This window comes from Cololabis saira, chromosome 19 (genome assembly GCF_033807715.1).
Source record: "Cololabis saira isolate AMF1-May2022 chromosome 19, fColSai1.1, whole genome shotgun sequence".
Lineage (NCBI taxonomy): Eukaryota > Metazoa > Chordata > Actinopteri > Beloniformes > Belonidae > Cololabis > Cololabis saira.
This window is the reverse complement of record NC_084605.1, coordinates 25,958,280-25,980,508: the sequence shown is the minus strand read 5'-3', so window position 1 is coordinate 25,980,508 and position 22,229 is coordinate 25,958,280. Positions and strand designations below refer to the sequence as shown.

Here is a 22,229-nt window from a genome sequence, read left to right as displayed (position 1 = left end):
GTCTTCGAGAAACTGGTTCACAAACAACTCAGCGACTTCCTAACCTCCAACAACATCTTGTCCTCCTCACAGTCTGGATTTAGGCCAGGTCATGGATGCACCACTGCTACACTGAAGGTCCTGGATGACATTGTCTCCTCTCTGGACTCCAAGCAGACCTGCATCGCTGCCTTCATTGATCTCTCCAAGGCCTTTGACTCCGTCACCCACCCCATACTCCTGCAGAGGCTCTCCAACATTGGTCTTTCACCCCACTCCTGTAACTGGTTCTCCAGCTATCTACACCACAGAGTCCAGCAAGTCAAATCCGAAAATTTCATATCAGCCCCTCTCACCATCACCAAAGGGGTTCCTCAGGGTTCCATTTTAGGCCCAACACTATTCTCCATCTACATCAATGACATAACCAGGTTTGCCGGCAACTCAAGAATCCATCTATATGCCGATGACACCATCCTTTACTCTGAGGGCCCGTCCCTCCAGTCCGCTGCAGCCACACTACAACACAGCCTCACTTCCGTTGAACAGCACTTCCACAGTCTCCAGCTCCGCCTCAACACCAAAAAAACAAAATGCATTGTCTTTGTCCGGAAACACACTCCCACCACTGTTCCTAAATTGTTCTGCGCTGACGGCTCTGAACTAGAGTTCGTATCCACCTACAAATACCTTGGCCTCTGGTTGGACTCGTCCCTCTCTTTCTCCACCCACATCAAACACCTACAGTCCAAAGTCAAAGCTCGTCTGAGCTTTCTTTACCGGAACAAGACCTCCTTCACCCGTGCAGCCAAACACTCACTTGTCAAAATGACCATTCTGCCCATTTTCGATTACGGTGACACCATTTACAGAATCGCACCTCACTCTACTCTGAGTAAACTGGACCCACTCCATCATTCCGCCATCCGTTTTGCAACTGGGGCTCCTTTCACCACTCACCACTGCGACCTCTATAACCTGGTAGACTGGACCTCCCTTCACACCAGACGGCTCCATCACTGGTTTCTGCTCATCTTTAAATCTATCCTCGGCATTACTCCTCCCTACCTCTCCTCTCTTCTGCACCTCTCACAACCTGCCCGCACTCTAAGGTCCAGTGCCTTCATCAATCTCTCCATTCCCAAAGTCCGCACCACCTTTGGGCGCAATGCCTTCCGGTTCGCTGCAGCCTATGACTGGAACACCCTACAAAAAACCCTTAAACTTTCTGTTCTCACTTCCATCTCCACCTTCAAACTACATCTTCTATTAAGTACAACCGACTCCTGCACTTGTCTTTAGTCCTCCTTCAGGCATACTGACTGTTTTACTTGATTATTTGTTTTATCTTTTGTATTATGTTTTAATGTCTTTTTGTGTATTTATATAACCTTGTTTTTTCATCTTAGCTCCCTCCCCTTACCCCCCTAGGCTGCATTTGTAAATAAGAAATTTGTTCTTAATCTGCTTGCCTGGTTAAATAAAGGTTAAATAAAAAAAAAAAATCAATAGTATTGGGATAATTAATATTACACTTTTAAAATGTTTCTTTTAAAATCCCAGTAAAGTTTTCAAGCTAAATTTTATAGTTGTTATTATAGGATTTATTTCTGTATTTATTTTTCATTTGTAGTCTTACATTGATTTTTCAGTGTATAAAAATGACAGACTTTATTCAGTTTCGATGTAGAGTCCAGTTTCAGTTCATACTTTTTCTTAGACTGATGCGTATTTATGTAGAGGCCCGTGTTTATGTGAGGATGCATTTATATGGTCATGGATACTAATAAGTAGAGGGGGTTTTAACTGTTTTCATCACTTTTAAATTTTTCTAACTTTGCATATATCTTTGTATTAACCATGAATGTGTCAAACCAATTAAATCTCAAACTTCAATGAAGAGACAAAGTAAAATATAAACCCCTCTGAATTTGTTGGTGCAGTCTTATTAAAAAAAAAATGAATGGATTAAAAAAAATACACAGAACCCATGAGCTACAGTCTACCATCACAACCCCCCACCAGCCTCACAAATACTTTCCAAATTCATATTTTTTTCTATCCTTTTAAAAAACAATTAAAAAACTATTTAAATAGTTTTTTCTGTCCGGGCACTAAAGCTGTCGAACAACCTGCCCCCCAAAATCAGGCCAGCTAGCTACTGTCATTTTTTAAGAGTCTTTTGAAAATACATTTTTTATGAGCTTTATTGATGTAAAGCACATTGGACTGCCTTGTTGCTGAAATGTGCTAAACAAATAAACTTGCCTTGATTATTCGGTAATCTTTACAAAATAAGGGTTTCAGCACCAAGGACAGCTCAACAGTCATTTAATATTAATCCTAGCTAAATTCAGCACCAGGGACAGCGGCCCTTTGGCAATAAAAAATATTTCTGTCTGTCTGTCTGTCTGTCTGTCTGTCTGTCTGTCTGTCTGTCTGTCTGTCTGTCTGTCTGTCTGTCTGTCTGTCTGTCTGTCTGTCTGTCTGTCTGTCTGTCTGTCTGTCTGTCTGTCTGTCTGTGTGGCATAGCCTTCACTTTAAAACAAGGGAAATGAGAAGAAAACAAGAAAAAGAGAAAACATTGACGCCTATGTGGCAAACTTTGTTATTGTTTTATTTTTTATTTATTTATTTCATTAGCCAGTGTTCCTTCCTAAGTGTGAGTCCTGGGCATTCGTCCCCCTCTGCCAACCCCAGGAGGGCCTGCACTGAGCTAAAGCCTCCTTCCTGCTTGAGGCCCTGTTTTCACCCAAAAGGGCGGGACTTCCCTGCCCTATATATATATATATATATAGCCTATATATATATATATATATATATATATATATATATATATATATATATATATATATATATATATATATATATATATATATATATATATAGCCTATATACACAATTTAATATACAGTACTTTGAAAAAATGTATTGGCGTTGCAACATCCATATTTCTTTTCCAATATGAACATGTCATGCAGGAACCGGTTGTTAAAAAAATTCAATATGAGATCAGCTCTGAGGGAGGTCACATTGTATAATGTATACATGTGCAAAATTAGTTCTGATTTCGGCATCGCTGTGAAAACTCGGAAGTCACTAATAAACTAGAATATTCTCGACGCTTCTGGAAATGTCTGCACTTTATCTCAAGTGCATCATCTCCAGCCTATCAACTACTTTCTTCTACAGGGCGTGGAGCGCTTTGACACATTTAAAAAGACAGAGGTCTAGAGAAGCACTATTCAGCCTTTTCTTTCAAGCCTGAACCAAAATAAACAAAACCAAGAGCAGCCATGGTTGAGTGGACTGACCAAGAGCGCAAGATCATCACCGGCATCTTCTCCAGCCTGGACTATGACGATGTAGGACCCAAGGCTCTCTGCAGGTGCGTAACGGAGACTCCTCCATCCTCTCCTCTGGTGTCTGTCTGTCAGCTCACCGTCTGTCTTTCCCTCCAGGTGTCTGATCGTTTACCCCTGGACTCAGAGGTATTTCGGCAGCTTCGGTAACCTCTACAACGCCGAGGCCATTAAGACCAACCCCAAGATCGCCGCCCATGGCACCAAAGTGCTGCACGGTCTGGACCGCGCCGTGAAGAACATGGACGACATCAAGGCCACCTACGCCGAGCTGAGCGTGCTGCACTCCGAGAAGCTGCACGTCGACCCCGACAACTTCAAGGTACATTCTCACCATCAAGTCAAGAACATCCAAATCGACCAGACTTTTGAAACGTCTAAATAATGTCAAATAAACTCCCTACCTGTGCATAATGGACATGAATCATACATGAAAGGCATCTAACGGTTTCTTTCCCTCTATTTAGCTCTTGGCTGACTGCTTGACCATTGTCATCGCCGCCAAAATGGGCTCTGGCTTCACACCAGAAATCCAGGCTACCTTCCAGAAGTTCCTGGCCGCGGTGGTGTTCGCTCTGGGAAGACAGTACCACTAAACCAGCAGCCTGCGCACCTGGAGAGGAGACTAAAGTCACTTATGTGTCTCCTCTGTAAAGTAATAAAGGCGCACAAAAAAAAGTTCTGTTATTGTCCCTGTTTTCTTTGTTTGTTGATGACATACACACTTGTTTCAGCTGATCAAGTGGATTTTATTCTTGAGCTCTTGTTTTTTCCTGGGTCATTCTTGAAAACACCTCGATCTGGACATGCAGCTCAAAGACAGATAAGAGCTTAGAGTGAGATTCAGAGCCAAGTTAGAACAGCTGACGGGTGAAGCAGTGAGAGGCAAAGAAAAAGACAGACACGACAACCCACCATACTGTAATTTCTAACGCTGCCGGAGCATCTTCATTTTCTGTGTACAAATGACAGACTTTATTCAGTTTTGATGTAGAGTCCAGTTTCAGTTCGTGCTTTTTCTTAGACTGATGCGTATTTATGTAGAGGCCCGTGTTTATGCGAGGATGCATTTATATGGTCATGGATACTAATAGGTGGGGTTTTAACTGTTTTCATCACTTTAAAAATGTTCTAACTTTGCATATCTCTTTGTATTAACCATGACTGCGTCAAACCAATTCAATCTCAAACTTCAATGAAGAGACAAAGTGAAATATAAACCTCTCTGAATTTGTTGGTGCAGTCTTATTAAAAAAAAATGAATGGATTAAAAAAAATACACAGAACCCATGGGCTACAGTCTACCATCACAACCCCCCACCAGCCTCACAAATACTTTACACATTAATATTTTCCTATCTTTTTAAAAAACAATTGAAAAAAACTATTTAAATAGCTTTTTCTGTCCGGGCACTAAAGCTGTCGAACAACCTGCCCCCCAAAATCAGGCCAGTTAGCTTACTGTCATTTTTTAAGAGTCTTTTGAAAATACATTTTTTATGAGCTTTATTGATGTAAATCACATTTGACTGCCTTGTTGCTGAAATGTGCTAAACAAATAAACTTGCCTTGATTATTCGGTAATCATTACAAAATAAGGGTTTCAGCACCAAGGACAGCTCAACCGTCATTTAATATTAATCCTAGCTAAATTCAGCACCAGGGACAGCGGCCCTTTGGCAATAAAAAATATTTCTGTCCGTCTGTCTGTCTGGCATAGCCTTCACTTTAAAACAAGGGAAATGAGAAGAAAACAAGAAAAAGAGGAAACATTAAAGGGATTTTGACATGAAAAACAAATTTTTCTTGATTTTTTGTGTTTTGTTGGGTGTCTTGACATCAATTACACCCCAAAAAAACGAACTTTTAACATTCAGTGTAATTTGTGCTTTCTGGGAGTTTCCGCATAATTATGCAAAAACGGCGCATCTGGTTGGGTGGCGGACGTATACTATAGGTCCGCTAAATCATCGCCCCCTCCACCCAGCTCCCTGCCCATCACCTATCCTCTCTCCGCCCACAAGACAAATCACCCGAACACTGAGCCGCGGGCTGGAGGGAGAGGGACGTCTAAGTCTCTCCTCTCCACCCGCGCTCTCCTTTTTTTTTCGCCTACGACCTCAGATCAGACGAGACAACCCGCTGAATTTAAGCATATTACTAAGCGGAGGAAAAGAAACTAACAAGGATTCCCTCAGTAGCGGCGAGCGAAGAGGGAAGAGCTCAGCGCCGAATCCCCGTCCGAGCGGCGGGCGTGGGAAATGTGGCGTATAAGACCGCTTGCCCGGTGTCGTCGGGGGCCTGAGTCCTTCTGATCGAGGCTCAGCCCGTGGACGGTGTGCAAGACAAAATCACATACCATTGATCCACTGTCTGCTGTGTGCGGGGAGTTTGGGGGAGAGGAGGAGTGGAGGATGGGGGGTGGGAGGAGGAGCGGGGCTATGATTGACAGGAAAGGGGATAAAGGACGCGTTTTTCACAGCGCAAAAAACACCGTCATAAAAAAAGCCAGGCATGGAGTACTGCAGTGAAGTTTTTCTTGTTACACCTTTTTAGACACATTTGAGGGATATTGGCCAAGACTTTTAATAGTGTTAAAAGCATGTTAAAAATCACGTCACAATACCTTTAACGCCTATGTGGCAAACTTTGTTATTTTTTTATTTTTTATTTATTTATTTTATTAGCCAGTATTCCTTAGTCCTGGGCATTCGTCCCCCTCTGCCAACCCCAGGAGGGCCTGCACTGAGCTAAAGCCTCCTTCCTGCTTGAGGCCCTGTTTTCACCCAACAGGGCGGGACTTCCCTGGCCGGACGTAGCGCGTGGAAGGATCATGTCACACGCACGACAGCAATTCATGATCTTGTGAATTCCATATGTTGTATAATAATAATAATAATAATAATAACAATAATAATAATAATAATAATAATAATAATAATAATAATAATAATAATAATAATAATAATAATAATAATAATAATAATAATAATAATAATAATAATAATGTAATAATTGTAATAATAATAATTCTTATTGTTGTATTTTTTTAAACAGTACACACAAACAAACAAACAAAAATTAAACACATAATTTGAAATGGTATCTGTCTGATGAATTGCAATTAATTGTACGGTGGAGGATTCACTTCACACAAGAAAACAACCTGAATATACATGTATATATATATACACACATATACACGCACGCACGCACGCACGCACACACGCACACACATATATATATATATATATATATATATATATATATATATATACATATGTATATATACAATTTAATATACAGTACTTGGAAAAAATCTATTGGCGTTGCAACATCCATATTTCTTTTCCAATATGAACATGTCATGCAGGAACCGGTTATTAAAATGAATTCAATATGCAAAATTAGTTCTGATTTCGGCATCGCTGTGAAAACTCAGAAGTCACTAATAAACTAGAATATTCTCGACGCTTCTGGAAATGTCTGCACTTTATCTCAAGTGTGTCATCTCCAGCCTATCAACTACTTTCTTCTTCAGGGCGTGGAGCGCTTTGACACATTTAAAAAGACAGAGGTCTAGAGAAGCACTATTCAGCCTTTTCTTTCGAGCCTGAACTAAAAGAAACATAACGAACAGCAGCCATGGTTGAGTGGACTGATCAGGAGCGCAGCATCATCACCAGCATCTTCTCCAGCCTGGACTATGACGATGTAGGACCCAAGGCTCTCTGCAGGTGCGTAACGGAGACTCCTCCATCCTCTCCTCTGGTGTCTGTCTGTCAGCTCACCGTCTGTCTTTCCTTCCAGGTGTCTGATCGTTTACCCCTGGACTCAGAGGTATTTCGGCAGCTTCGGTAACCTCTACAACGCCGAGGCCATTAAGAGCAACCCGAACATCGCCGCCCATGGCACCAAAGTGCTGCACGGTCTGGACCGCGCCGTGAAGAACATGGACGACATCAAGGCCACCTACGCCGAGCTGAGCGTGCTGCACTCCGAGAAGCTGCACGTCGACCCCGACAACTTCAAGGTACATTCTCACCATCAAGTCAAAAACATCCAAATCAGACAAATTTAAGATCATTATCATTTGAACGCAAATATTCAGATTCATGAGAAAAAACAGCAAATGAAGACTTTTGAAACGTCTATAAAAATGTCAAATGGACTCCCTACCTGTATTTAAATGACATAAATCATGAAGACATCTAACGGTTCCTCTCTCTCCATTTAGCTCTTGGCTGACTGCTTGACCATTGTCATCGCCGCCAAAATGGGCTCTGCCTTCACACCAGAAATCCAGGCTACCTTCCAGAAGTTCCTGGCCGTGGTGGTGTTCGCTCTGGGAAGACAGTACCACTAAACCAGCAGCCTGCACGCCTGGAGAGGAGACTAAAGTCACTTATGTGTCTCTTCTGTAAAGTAATAAAGGCCCACTAAGTTTGGTTGTTGACCCTGTTTTCTTTGTTTGTTGATGACATACACACTGGTTTCAGCTGACCAAGTGGATTTTATTCTTGAGATCTTGTTTTTTCCTGCGGTTCATTCTTGAAAACACCTCGACTATCTGGACATGCAGCTCAAAGACAGATAAGAGCTTAGAGTGAGATTCAGAGCCAAGTTAGAACAGCTGACGGGTGACGCAGTGAGAGGCGAAGAAAAAGACATGACAACCCACATACTTTAGCGCTGCTGGAGCATCATCATAGTAGTTTGAACCTAAACGCTGTTTTATTGAGATTAAAAAGTTGTTTCATTTCTGGAGTGAATAATATTCGTGATTGACAACTGAAAATGTACAGACCTAATTCCTGGCGCGCTCCAATGACTGACTGTAAAGCAACACCGACTTGATGGAAAGACACTTAAAATATATTGAAACTTAACCTGCAAATGCAAAATTATAAAAATGCATATGAATTTACATCAATAGTATTTGGATAATTCATCTTACACTTAGGATGTATTTCTGTATTTATTTTTCATTTGTAATCTTACATTGATATTTCAGTGTATAAAAATGACAGACTTTATTCAGTTTCGATGTAGAGTCCAGTTTCAGTTCGTGCTTTTTCTTAGACTGATGCGTATATATGTAGAGGCCCGTGTTTATGTGAGGATGCATTTATATGTTCATGGATACTAATAGGTAGAGGGGGTTTTAACTGTTTTCGTCACTTTTACATTTTTCTAACTTTGCATATCTCTTTGTATTAACCATGACATATGGAATGTGTCAAACTAATTCAATCTCAAACTTCAATGAAGAGACAAAGTAAAATATAAACCCCTCTGAATTTGTTGGTGCAGTCTTATTAAAAAAAAATATGAATGGATTAAAAAAAATACACAGAACCCATGAGCTACAGTCTACCATAACAACCCCCCACCAGCCTCACAAATACTTCCAAATTCATATTTTTTCTATCTTTTTTAAAAACAATTAAAAAAAATAAATTTAAATAGCTTTTTCTGTCCGGGCACTAAAGCTGTCGAACAACCTGCCCCCCAAAATCAGGCCAGCTAGCTACTGTCATTTTTAAGAGTCTTTTGAAAATACATTTTTTATGAGCTTTATTGATGTAAATCACATTGGACTGCCTTGTTGCTGAAATGTGCTAAACAAATAAACTTGCCTTGATTATTCGGTAATCTTTACAAAATAAGGGTTTCAGCACCAAGGACAGCTCAACCGTCATTTAATATTAATCCTAGCTAAATTCAGCACCAGGGACAGCGGCCCTTTGGTAATAAAAAATATCTGTCTGTCTGTCTGTCTGTCTGTCTGTCTGTCTGTCTGTCTGTCTGTCTGTCTGTCTGTCTGTCTGTCTGTCTGTCTGTCTGTCTGTCTGTCTGTCTGTCTGTGTGGCATAGCCTTCACTTTAAAACAAGGGACATGAGAAGAAAACAAGAAAAAGAGAAAACATTGACGCCTATGTGGCAAACTTTGTCATTTTTTTATTTTTTATTTATTTATTTTATTAGCCAGTGTTCCTTGAGTGTGAGTCCTGGTCATTCGTCCCCCTCTGCCAACCACAGGAGGGCCTGCACTGAGCTAAAGCCTCCTTCCTGCTTGAGGCCCTGTTTTCACCCAACAGGGCGGGACTTCCCTGGCCGGACGTAGCGCGTGGAAGGATCATGTCACACGTATGATAATAATAATAATAATAATAATAATAATAATAATAATAATAATAATAATAATAATAATAATAATAATAATAATAATAATAATAATAATAATTGTATATATATATAAATAATATTTATATATATACATATATATATATTAAAAAAATACAACAATAATTATTATTATTACAGCAATTATTATATATATATATATATATATATATATATATATATATATATATATATATATATATATATATATATATATATATATATATATATATATATAAAACATACAACAATTATTATTATTATTATTATTATTATTATTATTATTATTATTATTATTATTATTATTATTATTATTATTATTATTATTATATTATATTATATTATACATATATATATATAGCACTATAGCACTATATATATATATATATATATATATATATATATATATATATATATATATATATATATATATATATATATATATATATATAAATATATATATATATTTATATACACACACACATACAATTTAATACAATTTAATAGAGTACTTTACAAAAATGTATTGGCGTTGCAACATCCATATTTCTTTTCCAATATGAACATCTCATGCAGGAACCGGTTGTTAAATTTTTTTTATATGAGATCAGCTCTGAGGGAGGTCACATTGTATAATGTATACATGTGCAAAATTAGTTCTGATTTCGGCATCGCTGTGAAAACTCAGAAGTCTCTAATAAACTAGAATATTCTCGACGCTTCTGGAAATGTCTGCACTTTATCTCAAGTGCATCATCTCCAGCCTATCAACTACTTTCTTCTTCAGGGCGTGGAGGGCTTTGACACATTTAAAAAGACCGATGTCTAGAGAAGCACTATTCAGCCTTTTCTTTCAAGCCTGAACCAAAAGAAACATAACGAACAGCAGCCATGGTTGAGTGGACTGATCAGGAGCGCAGCATCATCACCAGCATCTTCTCCAGCCTGGACTATGACGATGTAGGACCCAAGGCTCTCTGCAGGTGCGTAACGGAGACTCCTCCATCCTCTCCTCTGGTGTCCGTCTGTCAGCTCACCGTCTGTCTTTCCCTCCAGGTGTCTGATCGTTTACCCCTGGACTCAGAGGTATTTCGGCAGCTTCGGTAACCTCTACAACGCCGAGGCCATTAAGACCAACCCCAAGATCGCCGCCCATGGCACCAAAGTGCTGCACGGTCTGGACCGCGCCGTGAAGAACATGGACGACATCAAGGCCACCTACGCCGAGCTGAGCGTGCTGCACTCCGAGAAGCTGCACGTCGACCCCGACAACTTCAAGGTATCACCATCAAGTCAAAAACATACAAATCAGCCAAATTTAACACCATTATCATTTGAACGCAAAGATTCAGATTCATGACAAAACGAAGACTTTTGAAACGTCTAAATAATGTCAAATAAACTCCCTACCTGTGCATAATGGACATAAATCACATGGAAGGCATCTAACGGTTCATCTCCCTCCATTTAGCTCCTGGCTGACTGCTTGACCATTGTCATCGCCGCCAAAATGGGCTCTGGCTTCACACCAGAAATCCAGGCTACCTTCCAGAAGTTCCTGGCCGCGGTGGTGTTCGCTCTGGGAAGACAGTACCACTAAACCCAGCAGCCTGCGCACCTGGAGGAGACTAACGACACTTTACACGTCTTATGTGTCTCCTCTGTAAAGTAATAAAGTGCCCACTAAGCAAAGTTCTGTTGTTGTCTATGTTTTCTTCTTTATTCTTGAAAACACCTGGACTATGCTGGACCATAGTCATAAAGTAGAAGTTTGAGCCTAAAGGCTGTTTTATTGAGATTAAAAAGTTTTTTCATTTCTGGAGTGAATAATATTCGTGATCGACAACTGAAAATATATAGACATAATTCCTGGCGCGCTCCAATGACTGACTGGAAAGCAAAACCGACTTGCGGGAAAGACCCTTTTTTTTGTCTGCACATAGGCTATATATATATATATATATATATATATATATATATATATATATATATATATATATATATATATATATATATATATATATATATATATATATATGGCATATAAAAAAATGCATATAATATGCATTTTTAGTATATAATATATATTCTATATATTTTAATATATCATGTATATTTTATTAATATATGCACACCGCACACATTTTGATCTGTTTTATACTTGACAGCACGTCCAGTTGCTGACGCACCAATGCGTTCATATATACAGTTCTGCTTCGCGCACGGCGACGCGGTTGATTTGCAGCGAGAATATGCTGAATAGCAGCCATGGTTTCTCACACGTGTGATAAATGATAGTCATGATGATCGTTTTATTTGTGCGTAATGCATAAAGCATAGGAACACACTATTTTTCTTTTTTCCCCCCCTTTGCTGTCAACAATGAATGCTAAACAATATAAATCTAAAGTATAAAATAGATCAAAATTTGTGCGGTGTGCATTGTTTTAATATCTCATTGCTTGGTGTGATATTGATTTGCTTGACGTGCCTGGATCTGTGAGTCTTTGTTCACTAAGATGGTTGTAAAGACTGGGTCAGCAGCATCTTACATTTCCTTCTTAATGAAAGAGATACTTAAGCTAAGAGCGACTCTGGGAAACGCGTTTTCCTTTCACAGGCTCCTTAAGAAGGTTTGAAAGAAGCCTTTTGCTGTTAAGAGCTTCTTAACTGATCTGGGAAACCGGGCCAATGACACTGAATATGCACTTTACTTTATACTGTATAATTGCAAGTGTTCACAACATTCCGCAACTGGGGAAAAAAAAACTAACATTTACAACAAATATAAACTCCCATTGGTTCAGTAAACTTTGCTGCAGTAGCAGAAATACTGTAAAATAGAGAGAGTGCTGCTGTGACGACCCTGTCTAATTGTGGGCGTGCCTAACTTTCTCTCTATTTGTCTTTGAGGATTCTGATGTGAGATGAACTGATTGGGCTGATTTGGAGCACCTGGGCCCAGTGTTCCAGTCTATAAAACCTCCCTGCCTTCAGTGTGGCTTTCGCTCTTCCCTGCCAGCCCCATTCATTTGCTTGGTTTTGATTCTATTTTTCTCAACAACACGCACCACACATTTTCCACATTCACACACACTGACACTATTGATGCTATTGATGCACTATTGACTATTGATACTATTTTGCGTTGCCGTATTTTTCTTTAAAATAAATAGCATATATTTATTTGCACTGTGTTGTTGCCCATTTCTGTCATGGCCTATGGGCCAGGTTATGACACTGCAAATCAATCATGGACAACTAAATTGCCCTGTCTGTCTGGCCACTTTTCATCACCATCACAGCGAATATCTCTGTCAATGCACCGAGGAAAGTATCTTCTTGAGTGCCGAATCCACCCTCTGACATGTCATCACAAGCTGCATCAATGGCTGCTGGCAGGGTCATTTGGGTATGTGGATGCCGGCCATACACCGAAGTCCAGAAATTGACATTGATTGAATATTTTTAAAAATGTTGGAATTTTCTAGAAAATCTTTTTTTATTTCTCGCAGTCTTATAGCATTGTTTGTACCATTCCACCATTGCACAAATGCATTGCTGCCGAGTAAAAAGGGGACATCCTCCACCTCTTCTAGTCTTGCCATCCTTTCTGAGGTGCAGAACCCCCCCCCTCCGAAAAAAAAACGTAAACATGCTACATTTTTACAATACTCATTTCTTTACTATTACACTACAGCACTCTGTGCCGCACCAAATCTGAGCTACTGAATTGTAAGTCTACATGTAAAAGGTCATGTCCCAATGCAAGTCTCTTGTATGATTATTATAGTACAGAGCAAATGAGTTTGTGCTGAATAACCCTAAATTACAGTATATTCACTGATCTCCCAACAGTGGTTCTTCCAATATCTGGCTGCACCCTCGGCCTCAACCATTGTGAGGCCATGATTTACCACACGATCCACAAGTGTTGGCCTCTTCTTCCTCGGTTTTACCCACATCCCTTTTCATCAGTGTAAGATAAGATTCACCCGAGAAAAGTTATTTTTGGACATTTTAATGGAAACACAATAAAAATATTTTTTAAATAGATATACAAAACGTTTGACAATATGTTCATCAAATTTGTGTAGCAATCAATGACGCAAGCAATGAAATGAAGATTATTACTTAAATTTACTTTTTTTAGGTTTATTTTAATGTTGTTTTACTTTTTCATATGTTAACTCCAGTTATTTTTCATCATGGGGATCTTCCACACCGGGGACTCTGCCTACTTGCCCTGTGGGATCGTTGCTGTGTGGGTCGCCCTGGTCGGGGTCGCTGGGGAGTCCTGCCCTGCAACCTTGGCTGTGGTGTGGACGTCAGCCGGCCCTGATCTGGGCGATTACCCCGTGGTGATGCCCTCATTGGTCATTGGTGGGGGGTTTCCTTTTGTGGAAGACGTCGTTCCTCACCTCAGCGTCAAGCCAGGTATTTATTTATTTATTATTTTTATTTTTATGATGTTTGTGATTATGTTTTAATGTGTGTGTGAAAATGACCAGGGGCCTCATGTACAAAGCGTGCGTACGCACAAAAACATGGCGCCCAAACAACTAAATGTTGTGGAGGTTGCACTTACTGTTGTGCAAAGTTTATATCTGTTGTGAGCAATGCACCGAAGTGACTGAGAAAAACTGTAATACAAACAACAAACAAACTTTCTACAAACCTACCACACGATGGTGCTATTGCTCCAATCTGTAAGAACGTTACCAGTCGTGATGTATGTGCATATATGACTCTTACCACTAGGTGGAGTATGTTACCAGTGTTGTGGTTAACTGGTTATGAGGAGATAACAAGAATACAAACTATTACACCGGTTGTCGTTGTTTGTTTGTTTGTTTCCTTCTTTCTGGCAACTACACTATACTGGTGTGCTATGTGAACTGGCTAAAGCAAAGATACAAATAAATAAATAAAAAGTAATCCCCATTCCAAAAGGTCATTCATTCATCCAGAGCTCTTTTCGAACTGAAACTTTATAATGATAAATAAATAAATAACAGAACAAAAAAACGAAATAAAAAACATGGTTGATGCTTTATTTAGTGAAGTTGAAGTAAAATAAAAGTTGAAGGGTAACTTGTGATTCCACTACTGAAAATATAATTACACAAAACCTTTCATATATTTTAAGAGATGCTTAACAAAGCTTCAACATTCAGGTGTAAGACAAGTTTATAAGATGTCCATAGTGTCTCTAAATTGAATAAATCACCTTTAAAAGTAGTCAGAAGTTAATGTCCATTTAGACATAATTATTATTAATCATGCTTAAGAAAGATCACCTAATCTCCCTGGATGCAGAAAAGGCATTTGAAAATGTGGATTGATCCTTTCTCTTCACCTCCCTAAACCATTTTGGATTTCAATCATATTTCACCAACTGGATTAAAACACTATACAATTCACCCACTGCATCTGTTATAACCAATGGAATCATATCAAAACCATTTCAATTATTAAGAGGAACTCGACAAGGATGCCCATTATCTCCATTACTATTCGCACTATTCATCGAACCACTGGCAGCTTCCATTAGACAATGCAACCACATCACAGGTATCCAATCAAAATCACTCCACCATAAAATTAGTTTATATGCCCAAGGTACATTTTGTTATACATCACAAACCCCTCATCATCACTTCCATCAGTCCATAATCTGATCAGCAACTTCAGTCGCGTGTCTGGCTACTCCATCAACTGGACCAAATCCGAGATTCTGCCTATGGGCGGGTGGGATGCTGAGGCTGGGGACCCCCTTTTCGCTCGTACAGCAAAATCTATCAAATACCTTGCAATACACATCTCCCCAAACCTAAATTAATTATTCAAACTCAACTATGACCCCGTATTACAAGAAATAAAAGACAACCTGGAAAGATGGAATAATCTACCACTATTTCTAATTGGCCTTATCTCAACAGTTAAAATGAACATCCTTCCAAAAATAAATGACCTTTTTTCAATGATCACTGTCACCCCACCCCTGGGCTGGTTCTCCTCTCTCAATAGCACAGTCACCAAATTCTACTGGAAAAACAATAAACCAAGAATTAAACTATCAACCCTACAAAAACATAAACAGCACAGAGGACTCGGGGCTCCAAATTTCTATTTTTTTATCACACCAACTACTGTATATCCGTAACTGGACAAATAACATCAACTCACCATGGCTAGAAATTGAAAGTAATTTGATTCAAAAACTAAACATCCAAAATCTCCCATTCATAGACAAATCCATAAAATGCTACAAAAACAATAATTCTATCAACACCACTCTTTCTGCCTGGTGGAGATCTAACGAAATTCTCCATTACAGCCTCTCACCATCCCCTCATACCCCTCTTTGGAACAACCCCATGTTTTTAATCAATAACAAGATTTTAGCATTTTCTCCCTAGATTGAGATAGGAGTAACCAGCCGGGGACAGCTACTCAATGGTGGCCTGTTCGTGACCTTCGACCACATCCAAAAAGAACACAACATACCGGATCATTGCTACTTCCAATTTATTCAGTTAAATGAAGCCATAAAGAAAAGCATCAACATCAGAGAATTCAGTTATCACAGTCCTCCCCTATACACTAAGCTTAGATCTCTCAAACCTCAGAAAACACTCAAACACACAAATTTACAAGATCCTAGCATTCAATGACACCACAATATCCATTCCAATAGACAAATGGACCACAGATCTCAACAACCGACCGACAGACACCACCTGGCTAAACATATGCAATAACACTTTCTCCATGACATGTAACTCCAAAACCCAATTAAACTTACACAGAACACACATTACCACACACAAACTCTACTGCATAGGTTTCAGTCAAAATAATTCCTGCTCACTCTGTTCAACTTCCGTAGATAATTACATCCACGCCCTCTGGCACTGCCCACCCATCCATAACTTCTGGTCGGAGGTCATGAACAGAATCAGAGATGCTCGGCCTCAGCATCCCCATTAGGCCCATTATAGCATTACTTGGTGACCTATCTTCATCACATATACCCAAACAACACACATAATTTCTGTTAATATCTTTATCTATCGCCAGGAAAACCATACTATTGAACTGGAAAGACAGAACAAAGATATCCATAACCCACTGACTTAATCTTCTAACAGATCACTCAAACCTAGAAAACTTCACTGCTACTTTGAAAAATAACATCTCATCCTATGAAAACACTTGGTCCCCCTTCCTACAATACATCCAGAGCTGATTCCTCTCACAAATCCCTCTCTTTTAAGTTCATTTGTTGCCACTTATAACCCTTACTATATTGTTATTATTATCAATTATATGATTATATATTATATCTAGTATATAATATTATTGTTAAATGATCATATATTAAATATATTATTATATCTATTATATATTATTACTATATTATTATATTGTTATGATTATCACATTATTATTATTACTATAACCATGATTATGATTGCGATAATAATAATAATTGTTGCTGTCATTTTGATGAGTGAAATTATTAGTATATACATGTTGGTTCTGATTATGATCATGATTGTGAATATTATCATTATTACTATTGTTGTTGTTTTCATTGCTACCTCACCCCTCATTGCAATACATATATTACCAATTCTAATTCTAATAATTATTCTTGGCATTATCATGATATATTGTTCTATAGTGTATTATTATATTATGTTATGAAATCTCATGGGATGTTATATTATAGTATTATTATATTGGTATATATTATAGTATGGTAATATCATTTTGTTATATGTTATAATATTATAATATTATTATGTTATATTAGGATATTATTATATGCTATTATAGTATTACATATATTAATTTATATTATATCGTGCTATATTATATCACTCTATATGATAATTATCTATTTATTTATTTTTCAAATTAATATTCTTAATTTATTTATTTACGTTTTATATTATTTACACGCACGCACGCACGCACGCACGCACGCACACACACACACACACCTAGATACATATCATTGTAACTCCATGTTGTCTTTTGTTGTTGTTTGTACTGTATGTCCACTGTCTGTATCTTGTATCTGTATTATGTCCACTTGGTGTAATAATAAAAAAAAAAGAAAGAAAGATCACCTAATTGATGACTGGCATCCATTCTTTACGGAAAAAAAGGTTTTGCAATACAAAACACATGAAACCACAAATCCTTTAATACTCCATAAAGTGATTAAACAGCATAAATAAAAACATGTTAATTACAGACTTTTATTATAATACAATATTATAATAACAAGTACAAATACAGACATATAATATATATATATATATATTTTACAAAGCATAAAAAGTCTTCTAAAATATTTTGAACTGAGATGGCTGGATCTCATCTGTATTTCTCGGCGAGCACGGCTGCAAAAGCTGACAGGAACTTGTCCATCGCTGCGTGTGCAACCGGTGTGAACTCTTCGCCCAGGTAACAGGCCAGGGTGACAAGCATACAGTGTGAGAGCAGCTGCAGGGGAAAACAAACAAATGTGTGTTACTGGCAAAAGCGTTATGGAAGTTATTATTTATATTTGTATAATATATAGGCAAAATAGAAACGTTTTAGTTGCCATAACGTCTAATGTTTGGAAATAGAACTCAATGTTGAGTTTTGATGCATTTGAAAGGCAACTTATCTTCAAAAATGATAAGTTCAGACTGCTGAATTTTTAAGTGTTTAAAAAAATCTAAATTTGAAATTATCTCAAAGTTTATCTATACGTTATTTCAACAAAAGATAACTTGTTGTCTTAAATTTATGTATTTTTCTTCAAAACTGGATAGTTTTAGTTGGACTCAAAACGCAAAAATCTATTGCAGCCAATTACCTAGAATTTTTGAGTTTTCATAGCCCTTTAATTTTTACAGTGTGTGCGTATGACGACTGTGATACCAGTAATGAATATTTTGAAGAATTGTATAATATACTGCGATAGGCTGGCGACCTGTCCAGGTTGAACCCCTGCCTCTCGCTTGAAAATTACCGTATTTTCTGGACTATAAGCCGCTACTTTTTTCCTAGGTTTTGAACCGTGCGGCTTATACAAAGGTGCGGCTATTCTGTGGATTTTTCTTCCACCGCTCGGGGCGCTCTAACCGGAATTAGAATCAAAACTAAGACAAAATAAATGCAAAGAAGAATATGCTACTTCTTCTTTAGCAGATAGAAGTAGGTAGGAGCAGATTTCAAAACAGATAAATAGATAAATAAATACCGGTTATTTTCTCTTGGTTCAGTCCAGTTTTAATAAGCAAAGTTGCTGCCGTGTTAAAAGACACTGTTAGGAAAGAATCTATTTAAGTACAAACATGTACATCATTTACACTTCAAAATCCTTCTGTACATGTAGTAAATATCTAATCTAACAACATAAATATCTGCGACTTGCATATCTTTTTTTTTAAATAAAAGTGGGTGCGGCTTATATACAGGTGCGGCTTGTATATCTTTTTTTATTGTTTTTTTTTTAAATAGAGCGGGTGCGGCTTATATACAGGTGCGGCTTATAGTCCAGAAAATACGGTAGCTGGGATAGGCTCCAGCAGACCCTGCACAGGATATAGCGGGTTTTGATAATGGATGGATGGAGGGGTGTATAATATAAGGAAAGTCACAAAGCTGTTGCGTCCTTAATGTCCGTATTAGCAGATAGTTGGTACAATGTGCTATCTGAGGCATTTACAAGTTTAAACCAATGAGACTTGATGCACAGATGAAGTGAGCTTCAGTAGTGAAGTGAGCTTCAGTGCTTGTGTTTTGATTTGAGGAAGCTGGCATAGCTGTCACTTCAAAACAAGACTGAAATGACAAGAAAAAAAGGAAACATTGAACTCTATGTGGCAAACTTAAAAAAAAAAGTATTTATTTATTTATATTATCACCCAGTGTTCCTTCCTAAGTGTCAGTCCTTGGCATTACTCCCTGCCACCAGGGCCCTGCACGGAGCTCAAGCCTCCTTCTAGCTTGAGGAGTGAGCAGGCCCTTCTTTTCACCCAACAGGGCGGGGCTTCCCTGACGTAGCACGTGGAAGTATCACGTCACAGCCACAACAGCAATTCATGATCTTGTGCATTCCATATGTTGTTTTTGTCCTTTTAGTGTTAATATCAATTGTTTGCAATTGTTTGTTAATTGTTTGCAAATGATTGCAGTTTATATTGTTTATATCTTTGCAGCATTCTTATTTTATGGAATTGGGTTTGTTACTGTGTAAAATCAGTTAATTTAGATGTCTGTCACCAGATGTTGTTTGTCTCTGGCTGTTTGTTATTCCACTACATTGGCCTGCAGCCAAGAAAAAAATGCATGCATGCATACCAGGACATGTACAAATCGTGAAATGAAGTAAACACAAAGTCAGTTTTGTTCAGCTGAAAGTATGTGTACAGAAACAGCCTGTACTTTGGAAGTTGGGAACTGGCACTGATCAATAATCAGGGGGACATATGGGACAACAGCCAGTTGACCCATATGAAACTTATAAAGAATATAAATATAAAGAATATATAAAGAAAAAGGTCTAATAAACTAAATGGGGACATGATGAAAAAAGCATGTGATGCTGTTTTTTCAAATGCAATGCACAATTAGGACCAGATGATTGCTTGTATCTTATATATCTTTTTTGTCTCCTGTTTATTTACTCTGCACTTGGGTAATAACAGAGTAGCTCTTTTTCCTGAAAGAAATACGTTTTTGTTACCATGGTCTGCTTTACATTATGTTTTAATTGTGGAATATTTTGGATGTAAATATATTGCCTGTAAGCGGGGATATTTCTAACTTAAGGACACAGTTTATGCACCTTGAAGTTGGTGGGGTCTATCCGGAGCTGGTAGGCGTGCAGAGTCTGCAGAGGAGCCAGGGTGACGGTCAGCTGGCTGATGTCTTTGGCTCCCTCTGTTATTGCCAGGACAATCTTCTTCCCATGTGATTTCAGATGGGAGGAGCCTGGACTGATGTCAAGGTGAGAAAAATAGGTCTTGGTGCCTGGATAAGAAACAAACATCCTGCAGAGGAAGAGAAAAGAAAAATGTGTTTACGTTCCTCTCGTGGCCTATTTGTGAGCTGTGAACTGCTATGCAACTGGTGTGCTGCTGTCATCACTGCTCACCTTTCTCACCTACTCACCTTTTTGTGACTGATAACATTTAATTGCCACCAGCAGAGGTGTGATGAGTTAGTAAAGTGTGAGGATTCTATAACCTCTGTTTGATTGCCTTCCTGTATTGGAGTTCAATGCAGTGCTGATCACTTTGATAATGTATGTTTTATGGCTTTAAGTGTGCAAATGGAATTTATAACTTATTATAAAAGGGGATAAATTATAAGTTAATCTGTGACACAAAGTCATCATTAAAGGATCAGTAAGTGTTGAGCAGTTAGCAGGTGAATAAGAGCTTTGATCTTCATGCAGAAACATTTATTCAAACACATAATACTACATTATTACACATCTAAGCTACGTATAATGTGTGAACCCACCTAAGAAGTGCCTCTGAGCCAATGTCCTCGGCCACAGGAGTGAGTCTTTCCCATAGTTCTTTAATCAGGTCTTTCTCCGTCTTTGACAGCATTGCGACCTACTGCATTGAACAGCAGAGAGAGATAGTACTGCAGACAAATATCCAGAGTCAGAAGTGTCTTTGCAGGCCGCAGAGATCCTTAATCAACCATTTTGTTCCCAACATAACCTTTGCTGACCAAAAATTCTGAAAATAAATGTGTAAAACAAACTGTTGAAGTAATTATTTCTGCCAACGGAGGAAAAAACGAGCTGTAATGGTTCAGGTCTTGGCAGCGGTGTTGATTCCCTCCTCCGTGTTATCAGTCTGCAGCCAGGGCAGGGTGGGGGCTCCACGCCACTATGTTATCGGCTGTTTAATGTGCGTCATCCCAGATATTTAACATATTATTGAAGGGGCGAACCTACTGCTGCAACTTCTGTGGGGTTTTCCCAGTTATGGGGCTCTACTACTTTTTTTTTAAATGTGGGACTTAAATCAAGACTTGTTGCTGTAAATGACTTTGAACTTTCCTTTCCCAGTAAATCACTGAAATAAATAGTCAAAATGTAATTTACGTGCTAACACTTACCGGTAATAGAAAACATCATTCAAGCCATGAAGTCATTCATTCCACTTAATATTTCTTTAAATTTCCCATTTAGATGACTTTAAAAGGAAGAACACTGTTACATTTCAGTGATAAGTGAGAGTTGTGTAGCTAAAGCCTCCCAGCCGCTGCTATCTGCAGCTCCATAAGAACCTAAACAGAAAACAGTGGTTGTGAGGCATCTGATAACATTGTGAGGACTACTGCAGCGCACGACTCAGATGACTCTGCAGTTGCTGCAAACACAAATTTATATCGTAGTCTTTCATGGAACCAATGTACTTCAAATGGCAAAGAGGTGCAGAGATAGAGGTGCATTAACTTTTCCATAAGCTATCAAATAAGATGCAAGTCCATATGGACAACAACCAATTTGCAATATCTGAAACATCTGGTGTTTTTCACAAGTTCAGGAAGGTGGTGTTGAGGTGTAAAGCACGAAATTAAAAAGGCATTTACTGTACTCATATTGCTGTTGGACATGACCACTGTAAAACCTGAGGACAAACCCACTTGAGACTGAAGCTGACTCAG

General features: G+C 38.5%; 4 protein-coding genes across 4 annotated transcripts; 3 read left to right on the top strand and 1 right to left on the bottom strand.

The window, feature by feature from the left end:
• Window positions 1–3,210: 3,210 nt before the first annotated feature.
• On the top strand, window positions 3,211–4,018 carry LOC133419026 (hemoglobin subunit beta-1-like). Its single transcript, XM_061708014.1, has 3 exons — window positions 3,211–3,367; window positions 3,441–3,663; window positions 3,809–4,018. The coding sequence occupies exons 1-3, from the start codon at window positions 3,276–3,278 to the stop codon at window positions 3,935–3,937; spliced, it is 444 nt and encodes a 147-aa protein (XP_061563998.1). The 5' UTR covers window positions 3,211–3,275; the 3' UTR covers window positions 3,938–4,018.
• A 2,904-nt stretch (window positions 4,019–6,922) lies between these two features.
• LOC133419033 (hemoglobin subunit beta-1-like) lies at window positions 6,923–7,787 on the top strand. Its single transcript, XM_061708024.1, has 3 exons — window positions 6,923–7,078; window positions 7,152–7,374; window positions 7,579–7,787. The coding sequence occupies exons 1-3, from the start codon at window positions 6,987–6,989 to the stop codon at window positions 7,705–7,707; spliced, it is 444 nt and encodes a 147-aa protein (XP_061564008.1). The 5' UTR covers window positions 6,923–6,986; the 3' UTR covers window positions 7,708–7,787.
• Window positions 7,788–10,353: 2,566 nt separating this feature from the next.
• LOC133419014 (hemoglobin subunit beta-1) lies at window positions 10,354–11,219 on the top strand. The gene is made up of 3 exons (XM_061708000.1): window positions 10,354–10,510; window positions 10,584–10,806; window positions 10,999–11,219. Exons 1-3 carry the CDS (start codon window positions 10,419–10,421, stop codon window positions 11,125–11,127), a joined length of 444 nt encoding a protein of 147 aa, XP_061563984.1. The 5' UTR covers window positions 10,354–10,418; the 3' UTR covers window positions 11,128–11,219.
• Window positions 11,220–17,727: 6,508 nt separating this feature from the next.
• hbae4 (hemoglobin alpha embryonic-4) lies at window positions 17,728–21,411 on the bottom strand. The gene is made up of 3 exons (XM_061707655.1): window positions 21,066–21,411; window positions 20,386–20,590; window positions 17,728–18,047 (listed from the first exon to the last, which is right to left on the bottom strand). The coding sequence occupies exons 1-3, from the start codon at window positions 21,155–21,157 to the stop codon at window positions 17,919–17,921; spliced, it is 426 nt and encodes a 141-aa protein (XP_061563639.1). The 5' UTR covers window positions 21,158–21,411; the 3' UTR covers window positions 17,728–17,918.
• Between the last annotated feature and the right edge of the window lie 818 nt (window positions 21,412–22,229).

Coding starts and splice junctions, on each gene's coding strand:
- LOC133419026 (XM_061708014.1), top strand. CDS start 3,276: ATGGTTGAGTGGACTGACCAAGAGCGCAAGATCATCACCGGCATCTTC. Junction 3,368..3,440: donor GGACCCAAGGCTCTCTGCAG/GTGCGTAACGGA, acceptor CTTTCCCTCCAG/GTGTCTGATCGTTTACCCCT. Junction 3,664..3,808: donor TCGACCCCGACAACTTCAAG/GTACATTCTCAC, acceptor CCCTCTATTTAG/CTCTTGGCTGACTGCTTGAC.
- LOC133419033 (XM_061708024.1), top strand. CDS start 6,987: ATGGTTGAGTGGACTGATCAGGAGCGCAGCATCATCACCAGCATCTTC. Junction 7,079..7,151: donor GGACCCAAGGCTCTCTGCAG/GTGCGTAACGGA, acceptor CTTTCCTTCCAG/GTGTCTGATCGTTTACCCCT. Junction 7,375..7,578: donor TCGACCCCGACAACTTCAAG/GTACATTCTCAC, acceptor CTCTCCATTTAG/CTCTTGGCTGACTGCTTGAC.
- LOC133419014 (XM_061708000.1), top strand. CDS start 10,419: ATGGTTGAGTGGACTGATCAGGAGCGCAGCATCATCACCAGCATCTTC. Junction 10,511..10,583: donor GGACCCAAGGCTCTCTGCAG/GTGCGTAACGGA, acceptor CTTTCCCTCCAG/GTGTCTGATCGTTTACCCCT. Junction 10,807..10,998: donor TCGACCCCGACAACTTCAAG/GTATCACCATCA, acceptor CCCTCCATTTAG/CTCCTGGCTGACTGCTTGAC.
- hbae4 (XM_061707655.1), bottom strand. CDS start 21,157: ATGCTGTCAAAGACGGAGAAAGACCTGATTAAAGAACTATGGGAAAGA. Junction 20,591..21,065: donor GGCTCAGAGGCACTTCTTAG/GTGGGTTCACAC, acceptor CTTCCTCTGCAG/GATGTTTGTTTCTTATCCAG. Junction 18,048..20,385: donor TAGACCCCACCAACTTCAAG/GTGCATAAACTG, acceptor TTTCCCCTGCAG/CTGCTCTCACACTGTATGCT.